This window comes from Etheostoma cragini, chromosome 3 (assembly GCF_013103735.1).
Source record: "Etheostoma cragini isolate CJK2018 chromosome 3, CSU_Ecrag_1.0, whole genome shotgun sequence".
In the NCBI taxonomy this organism is placed as follows: domain Eukaryota; kingdom Metazoa; phylum Chordata; class Actinopteri; order Perciformes; family Percidae; genus Etheostoma; species Etheostoma cragini.
Window position 1 is genome coordinate 10,264,908 of NC_048409.1, and position 9,846 is coordinate 10,274,753.

General features: G+C 42.2%; 1 protein-coding gene across 1 annotated transcript; it reads left to right on the forward strand.

Annotated features, from left to right (window-relative positions):
- The first annotated feature begins 4,688 nt into the window (after positions 1-4,688).
- LOC117942137 (extracellular calcium-sensing receptor-like) lies at positions 4,689-8,434 on the forward strand. The gene is made up of 6 exons (XM_034867463.1): positions 4,689-4,792; positions 4,985-5,282; positions 5,414-6,208; positions 6,374-6,601; positions 6,798-6,921; positions 7,527-8,434. The coding sequence occupies exons 1-6, from the start codon at positions 4,704-4,706 to the stop codon at positions 8,432-8,434; spliced, it is 2,442 nt and encodes an 813-aa protein (XP_034723354.1). The 5' UTR covers positions 4,689-4,703.
- The last annotated feature ends 1,412 nt before the right edge of the window (positions 8,435-9,846 follow it).

The window sequence follows — 9,846 nt, forward strand, 5'->3', positions numbered from 1 at the left end:
ACATCGCGTTGCTTCCCCAGGGCACAATCACCACACGCCAGCAGGTGCCGAAGATTCGGGCATTTGCCATTTTCATTACACACATCTATGCAAAGTGGTGGTTGACCTTTGAGAAAGCTGTAGATGCTGCCTGGAACGACCTGACACTCTACCACCACCTGCAAGAATATAAGGCTGTAGATGAGGGCATTGCAGCATCAGCGATCAAGGCATTGGAGAGGCATCGCTGGTACCTGACAGGTGAGATGCTACCCCTGGCTCTCTTCAGCAGCAAGGTGCCCAATAATGACAAGCGTGCACTTGCCAGTGCAATCTTGGAGCACAAGCCCGTTGATCTCCCCATGCTCATCCCTGAGCAGCGCTTTGGCACTGGCTTTGGCAAGCCAAAGTTCCCTACGCTCTTGCCAACCACCAGCTTGGCTGACCTTGCCAATAAGGATTGCTGGTTTGGGATGCACCAGCTGCACATTGATCCAGAATTTATGTCTCTTGATGTGAAGGAATGGGCAACCAATGCTGCTTTCAAAAAAAGCGAGGTCAATGTATGTGCAATTAACGTGGTCAATGACTGTGGCGAGCGTGGCGTCAAGCTCACGTCCGACTTCGTCGCAGTGGCCAGGATGGAGCAGCACCTGCAGAATGTGCTGCAGGCAGTTGAACATGACCGCAGCCAACAGCCAAACCTTCGCCACTGCAAACGCAAGCTAATGCCTGAATAGGACGGTTACTCTTGGGTGGCAGGTAGGGAGACATATCTGGGGGGAGACACACTGGCTAGGTTCAGAGTTCAGGTTCCATTTCCTCTCTCTTTCTCCCTGGTGATGTTGCTCAGTGGAGCGGACTCTGGCACAGACTGAGCAATTGTTTGAAAGTTTAGTTAGTGTCAGCTCTTACCATTAGGCCGTTAGTTGCCAGGGAATTAGCCACTAGAGAGGGCTTGTTCTTTTAAGTGTGTCAGTATCGCTCTTTCTGTTTAACAATAAAGTCAATTAAACTTGATATGTGTGTCCGACATCCATCACTGCTGCACAAAACTCAGGGTAAGGCCACGTGAGGCCACCTCCATTCATTTGGTCTATAGGACAAATTAATGGAGAATCTTGAAAGTTGAATTCTGAGAAATGCCCAAGTTGCCCAAAGGGCAAACATACAACTTTTACTTTGATAACCCTATAGAACATGTTACTGTATAAAAGTTCACTGTACTCAACATTTCCAGGTCAACCTTTTGGCAATTAGACTAAAAATTGCCCATTTTTTGAAATTTCACAAAAGTTCATGTGTTAGGTGGCACCCCTAAATCTCAATGGAATTCCTCAAAACTTTGCAGAAGTCATTTTTATGTTAATTGGAACAAAATGCAATGCCAGCCAAATTTATATTTTGAAATTAAAATTTCCCATTCAAATTTGATGCACCCTAACGTACACTTATGAGCATCCCTATGTTCGACCATGGTGTTGGTCGACAACCACTCTGGTTTAGATCAGGGAGGCCGTTCCTCCCAATCACGCCTCTCCAAGTATCTCCATCATTGCCCACGTGTGCGTTGAAGTCCCCCAGCAGAACTATGGAGTCCCCTACTGGTGCCCCATACAGGACTGCATTTAAGGTCCGAACTCTTGTTTGGTGCATACGCACAAACAACAGTCAGAGTTTTTCCCCCCATCACCCGCAGGCGTAGGGAGGCGACCCTCTCGTCCACCGTGGTAAACTCCAACGCAGCGGCACTCAGCCGGGGGCTTGTGAGTATCCCCACACCCGCCCGGCGCCTCACACCATGGGCAACTCCGGAGTAGGACAGAGTCCAACCCCTATCCAGGAGTACGGTTCCAGAACCGAGACTGTGCGTAGAGGTAAGCCCCACCAGATCTAACTGGTAGCGCTCCACCTCCCGCACAAGTTCTGGCTCCTTCCCCCACAGAGAGGTGACATTCCACGTCCCCAGAGCCAGCCTCTGCTGCCCAGGTCTGGTCTGTCGAAGCCCCTGACCTTCGCTGCCACCCATATGACAGCGCACCCGACCCCTTTGGATCTTCCCACAGGTGGTGGGCCCATGGGCTGGAGGGAGAAGTGCCACGTTGCTTCTTCGGACTGTGCCCGACCGGGCTCCGTGGCAAACATGGCCACCAGGCGCTCGCTCACGAGCCCACCGTTCTGCGCAAAATCTTCTATTAAGAATCATTTAGAATACAAAGATGTGAGTCCCTTGAATGGCGGCTGCCATTTTGTGCCTCCATCTTTAAAATAGATTAGCTGAAGAGGAACATAATCTTACACTCAGTGGCACTGTGACTAATGCCAGGGAGGGGAAGAAGATTATTTGCGACTGCTGGCAGATTGGAAAGCATGTTGGAGAAAGGATTTTAAAAAGGAGTCCAAAGTTTCCTGCTTTCTTTGCAAAAGATAATTTGGCCTATTTGTGTAAATTCAGTTTTATTGTTCTGGTTGGGGTCCGTAAGTATTTGTTTTGTTTACTATTTTTCTATCTGAGTTTGACAATCAACAGCTCCCGCCACTGACACCTGTCTTCCATCTCCAATCATCAACAATATTTCTATCCTGGCTCTTCAAACCATCGTCGCTTGATCATAGCTTCAGTCACGCTGGTGAATTTCGCTACAAGCTTCCTTCCTCGAGCATTTCGTTTCTCTGTGTTTTCATGTACTTACCTCCTTTTGTTTTCTCCCCCCACATTGTCACCTTCACACCTTCTGCCCGTCGTCGTCCCCATTAGGCGCAGATTTCTTCTTAATGGCCAAAAAAAGATAACACCCTTCACCCATTCATCGACTACCGGGGGCGTAACATTATTACCATCAGGAACAAGTATCCACTTCCCTTGATGGACTAAGTTTACAAGTTCCTCTCCCAATCCGCTGTGTTTACTAAGCTTTATCTTAGAAACGCTAACCACTTCGTGTGGATTCGGAAGGGGGACAAATGGAAGACTGCGTTTAACATGCCGCTGGGTCACTACGAGTATCTTGTCATGCCCTTCTGTCTCACTAACGGTCCAGCAGTCTTCAAGGCCCTTGATGACGATGTACTCCGTGACTTTACACATTGCTTTGTGTTTGTCTACCTTGACCATATTCTATTCTTTTCCCGCGACCCAGTCCAACACACAGAACACGTCCAGTTGGTGCTGCAGCGGATTCTGGAGAACAGGCTTCAAAGGTTTGTCAAGACTGGGAAATGTGAGTTTAGCGATCTGTCTGTGCAATTTCTGGTTTTTGTGGTTGAGAGTGGGCAACTAAGATTGAATAACAATAATTTATACTGTGTATTGATCAACCGTGGGGAAATTATAATTTACACTCTGTCTGTAAGTAATCACTACACACAGGCCTGAGATACTCACACACGCTTAGGACCTAATCATTCACAAATGGAAGGATGTCAGAGTGAATAGGCTGCCAGTGTTGGACCAGCACCCTGAGTGCATAGGGTGCCTTGCTAAAGGGCAGTGCCCAGGAGGTGAAGTAGCATCTCTCCAGGTACCAACGGACACTCCATACTTTGGTCTTACATACTTTACGGGGACTTGAACCAGCAAAATTCCAGGTCCCAACCCAAGAGACTGAAGTCTCCTTCACTGGGGTCTCCTTCTGCCAAGCCCTTGGCACTAAAGTCTGCTTGTCCTCAGGTCACCATCCTCAGACCAATGGACGGACTGAGCGGGAAAACCAGGATCTAGGGGCCGTTCTTAGGTGTGTGGCATACCGAATTCCTTCGATGTGGAGGGTCCACCTTCCTTGGGTTGAGTAGGCGCACAACTCCCGTCCCAGCTCGGCCACTGGGATGTCCCTCTTTATGTGCGCTATGGGGTTCCAGCCTTTTGATTTTCCCTGCCATGCAAGAGGAGATGACGGTCCTATCGGTCCACGCTCACCTTCGGCAGTGTTGAAGAGTGTAGAGGGAGGCCAGGGCAGCAATTCCATGCATGGCTTACCGCAACAAACATCTGGCTAATTGCCATTGTAGACCAGCTCCTGTCTACCAGCTGGACAAGAGGTTGTGGCGTTCCTCCCAGAACCTCCCACTGCAGACCTCCACCAAGAAGCTCACTCCCCGGTTTGTGGGTCTGTAAACTGTCGAGGCTGTCCTGAACCCCACCGCCATCAGGTACTGTAATGGTTGGGGTCCGGCAAGCTGTGAGCATTTGTTTTGTTTACTATTTTTGTATCTGAGTTTTCTGTTGGCCCGCCCTGTTTGTCTCTGCTATTTTCTTTTTTCTTTACTCTCCCTCCTGCACTGTCCTGTATAACCATGGATAAAGATATGATTGGAGCCTATGGCAACGGCTGTGAAAGGAAACTTGGAAAAAGTCCGGACACGTTGGTGGAGAGAAGGTTTGAGATTTGTTTTTTAACCTGCCATGTTTGCAAAGACCCAAAACCCTTTTGCTGTTTGGGCACCTCCTTCCCCCCTACAGACATAAAACGTCACTGTTCTAGCATTATTTCCCATGTTGCTTCAACATGTATAAATCCCAGTGCAAGCTTTTGATTAACATGAATGTGATGCCACCAAGTGAGTTAGCTCTCTTAGACAGTATGACATCCACACAGATGTGGCCAGAGCAGGGTTGGGCACTCTTACAGCTGTTGCTGGTGGCATCTTTCTCTCAGGCTGGGGAGTCTGTGTGCAGGCTGAGAGTGGATCCTGAGAACCCCCAGCTATCTACGAATGGGGACATTATGTTGGGGGGAATCTTCTCTTTCCACACCAGCTGGAAAGACAGACAGGACACGTACAGGCAAAAACCATTGCCACTGGAATGTACCAGGTAAATTAAACAGTATAAATCTACTTAGATCTAAAGTGTATGAAGAAGAAAGTCAAACTTTTAATGTAAAAAATATTCCTTGTTTTTTTCTATTAATAGCAAATACTTTGATTTACTATGCCATTGTTTCTTTTTCATTTTCACATTTTCACATTTTAACTATTATTTATTATTATAACGGTGTGTATCCAGTTTGAATTTCAAAGGTTTCCAGTTTGCCCAGGCGATGCTCTTTGCCATAGAGGAGATTAATAACAGCACAGACCTACTGCCTGGTATCTCTTTGGGCTATAAGATCTATAATTCCTGTGCCTCAATTGCCAGAAGTGTGAGTGTTGCACTGGCCTTGGCCAATGGTAATGAGATTTTATCTGCACTCTCTGATGCACCATGTAACAGACTTACCCAAGTTCAGGCCATAATAGGAGAAGCCTCTTCCTCTCCTTGCATGGCTATGGCTACTGTCATTGGACCCTTTCATATCCCAATGGTGGGTAAGATTAGAAAATTGAAATTACATTTGTGAAAAAAATATTATAATTCAATTCAGCTGGACATAGAAAATTCATGTTTCATAGTTTGCATCTCTATCTTAGAACGTTTTCTTTCTTTTTCTTTTAGATCAGCCACTTTGCTACTTGTGCTTGTCTGAGTGATAAAACTAAGTACCCATCCTTTTTCAGAACAATACCCAGTGACTATTACCAGAGTAGAACTTTGGCCCAATTGGTCAAGTACTTTGGTTGGACTTGGGTTGGTGCTATTAGAACAAATGATGGTTATGGCAACAATGGTATGGCCATTTTTACAGAAACTGCACAGCATCTGGGCATCTGTCTAGAGTACTCTATAACTTTCTCTAAAGCAGATCCACTAGACAAAATTAAAAAGATTATTGACATTATCAAAGCTTCCACTTCCAAGGTGATTGTCACTTTCCTCCCTCCCACTGATGTTATTGCGTTAGTACAACAGCTGTCTCTCCACAACCTGACTGGGTACCAGTGGGTAGGCACTGAGGCCTGGATCTCAGATTCCCAAACTGCGGCCATGGATAAGCATCACATTCTGGATGGTGCCATAGGTCTGTCCATCCCCAAAGCACATGTCAGTGGAATGAGAGAGTTTATCTTGGATGTGACACCGCTCTATTCATCTAGTAATGAAATGTTTCCAGAGTTTTGGGAAACATTATTTAACTGTAAGTTCAAACAGTCCAAATCTTCAGCAGGGAATCAGAGAGAATGTACTGGCAATGAAGTTCTGACTGGAGTAAAAAACAGCTTCACTGATATGTCGCTCATGCCTATCTTTTACAATGTTTATAAAGGACTGTATGCTGTGGCCCATGCACTTCATAATATTCTAAGCTGTAACAAAACCTGTAACAACAAGGTGCAGCTAGATCCATTTATGGTGAGTGGCACATCAACAATTTAAATAGTTTTTAAAATAAGTCACATTAACAAGAGAAATTGTTCAAATTCTGAAAAAATAAATGATTTTCATTTTTTTATCATGCTATTGAGCCAATAGGCCTACATCTTTGTCAGAAAATTATATGAATACATGTCTTCTTAGATTTTACAGCACATCAAAAACATTACGTTCAAAACTAAGGAAGGAGATGGTGTTTATTTTAATGAGAATGGAGACCCAGCAGCAAAGTATGAAATTATAAACTGGCAGCCAACAGAACATGGCCTTGTGGACTTTGTCACAGTTGGTCTTTATGATGCATCTCTACCTGCAGACAAACAGCTTAATCTGCTACATAAGTCTTTAATTTGGGCAAAGAACTCACAACAGGTATGCTAAAATGCTATTACTTTACCTGTTAGTATCCGTGAATTTCTAATTTAAACTTGCAATAAGTGATTAGTTAAAGTCATGGTGTCAAAATATTGGTTGCATGCATGAAAATTTGTAATAGAGGCTTGCAAAGCCAACACCTTGTTAAAGTGAATGCACATACATTTTTCTTAGCATTGTTTTTTTCATGCAGGTGCCTTTGTCAGTTTGCAGTGAGAAATGTCCTCCAGGAACTCGCAAGGTTCTCCAGAAAGGAAAGCCTGTTTGCTGCTATGACTGTTTAAAATGTGCAGAGGGAGAAATAAGCAACATTACTGGTACAGTGATTTTTCTGTTGAAAGTTATCAAAATGATCATTGACTAAGGGTCAACTCACTCACAATACATGGTCCCCATTATACAAATGCTGGTCACCCATCTTGAGTTGCAGCTGCATAATAAGCAATATTCAAATTAAAGCTATTTGTCTGTTTTAAAGACATTGCTTGAAGACCAATTGATCACCCAACATGTATATACACAAACACAAAAGACTTTAAAGCAGGGTTGTTGTGTAACTCAAAATGTTACCTGTACCACTGTTAGACTATGCACATCAGATAATTATTAACATTAACTCTAAAATCAGAAAAAAAAGTCATTGATTCTAAATCTAATTTTGCCATAGTTTCAACTATGTAATAATGCATGCTACACCAGTTTTAAAGAATTCTAGAAATGTTGTTGTGGCTTTTGGTGTTCCACCAAATGATGACACTATGGAACTATGAAACCTTTCTGGGGGCACCAGTTCTTATAAATCCAAATCAATGATGACAAAATAATGCAATTTTATTAGTCTTGTGTGCAAAGAAAAGATGTAAGGTTGAGACAAAACAAAAGAAAAATGTACTGAGAAAGTCTAATAACTGCTATTTTTCAGATTCCATCACTTGTGTGCGATGCCACCCTGAGTTCTGGTCAAATGAGAGAAGAGATGCTTGTGTGAAGAAGGAGGCAGAGTTTCTATCTTATGAAGAGATTATGGGAGCGCTGCTCACTGCAGCATCCTTATTTGGAACATGCATCACTTCTGTTGTGGCATTCATTTTCTTCAGATTCAGGAAAACTCCTATTGTCAGGGCCAACAACTCTGAGCTGAGCTTTCTGCTGCTCTTCTCCTTGACTCTGTGTTTCCTGTGTTCTCTGACCTTCATAGGCAGGCCCTCTGAGTGGTCCTGCATGCTGCGACACACAGCATTCGGCATCACCTTTGTTCTCTGTATCTCTTGTGTTCTGGGGAAAACTATAGTGGTATTAATGGCCTTCAGGGCCACACTTCCAGGTAGTAATGTTATGAAATGGTTTGGGCCTGCACAGCAAAGACTAACTGTTGTGGGCTTCACTGTTATACAAGTTATCATATGCATCCTCTGGTTAGAAATTTCTCCTCCTTTTCCATTTAAGAATCTTAAGATATTCAAAGACAAAATCATTTTAGAGTGTGCTCTGGGCTCAGCTGTAGGTTTTTGGGCTGTACTTGGGTACATAGGACTTCTGGCCATGTTATGTTTCATTCTTGCTTTTCTGGCCCGGAAACTGCCTGATAATTTTAACGAAGCCAAATTTATCACCTTCAGCATGCTGATATTCTGCGCTGTATGGATCACTTTTATCCCAGCGTATGTCAGCTCTCCTGGGAAGTTCAGCGTTGCTGTGGAGATATTTGCTATTCTGGCCTCCAGTTTTGGACTGCTGATTTGTATTTTCGTTCCAAAATGTTACATTATCTTACTGAAACCAGAGAATAATACAAAAAAGAATATGATGGGGAAGGGGGTACCAAAATAATTTTGGAACCCTAACATGAAATGGTGGAAAAGGCTTTTTTATGCCATTTAAATTATTTGTGAAGCAGACTGTCAAATAGATATCTATCTTAATTTTATTGAGGACTCCTTTTGTTGCACTAACAACAATACCCATCAAGCACAAGCAATTTCTACAGGTGGCGCATAGTTTTTAATTTAAAAAAATCTGTAATGCAGAAGCAAATTTTTCTCATGGGCTCATAAAATGATCTATCAGCCTTTTCAACGTTTATATTTTTGTCACTGTATTGGGCTACTCTCTAGATGCCAAGGTCAATAACCTACATGTGACATGCTTGTACTTAAAGAAACATTTTTCCATTCATCCATCATGTACAGAATCAACAGAACAGAAATACAATTATAATATTGCATGAAATATGCCTTTTTTTTTTGCTTTTCACATCCCTAAAAAAACTGAATTCATTTGTAGTTTTATATTACAGTACATTATTGTGCATTACTCATCTCAAAATGAGTCAATTGTCCATGTTAGCGTATGATTCAATGTACAGCTTTGAATACAGCCTAAACTTCTATAATTTCAAGGCCAACAATGGCCATTTGAAACCATGCAATTGCAAACACAGACACAAACAGTGATCAGACATCTGGCCAGTAAGATTTAATCTCGTTGATGATAAAATCCGTAATTTTGTAAACAATATATTACCACTTTGTGTGTATGTTAATATGTGTTTTACACAATCATCCACTGCATCCATACAGTAAAATACTGTTACATGGTTTTTGCACTTGAACATTTATTTTTCTTATTATTATCTGACCCTACATTTCACATCATTCTTATGTAACGTTACATTTGGATAAGGGAATTAGAGTTACACTGTTGATAACTGATCAAAATAAACATTTCAACACGCCTGAATTATCATGTGATAAATAATTTGGTGTTATTGTTATTTTTTAGTCAAAGAGATGTTTAATAATCAGCTGATATGCCTCTAAGGCCTTCTTTAATTATAAACAAATTGTCGTTAGATGCTTGTTAGTTTCATGAAACACTTTAAGGCCGACAATGTACATTTCAAACAAGATCAGATCAGCATAGACACAAACAGTGATCAGACATGTTATTCTACTAATGTGGGCTAATTTTCAAATAGATGCTATTTATTGAAATAAATCTGGCTAGGAAGATTTAACTGTGTAATAATAGAATCTGTAAATATGAAAACAATATATTACTATTATGTGTGTATGGTAATATGTGTTTTACACAATGTTCCTTCCCATGCATAAATTACTGTTAAATGACTTTGGCACATGTACATTTGTTTTTCTATTATTTTACCCTACATGTTACATTATTCTTAGGGAACTCTGCATTTGGATAAGAGAATTAAAGTTAGACTTTGGACAACTGATTTA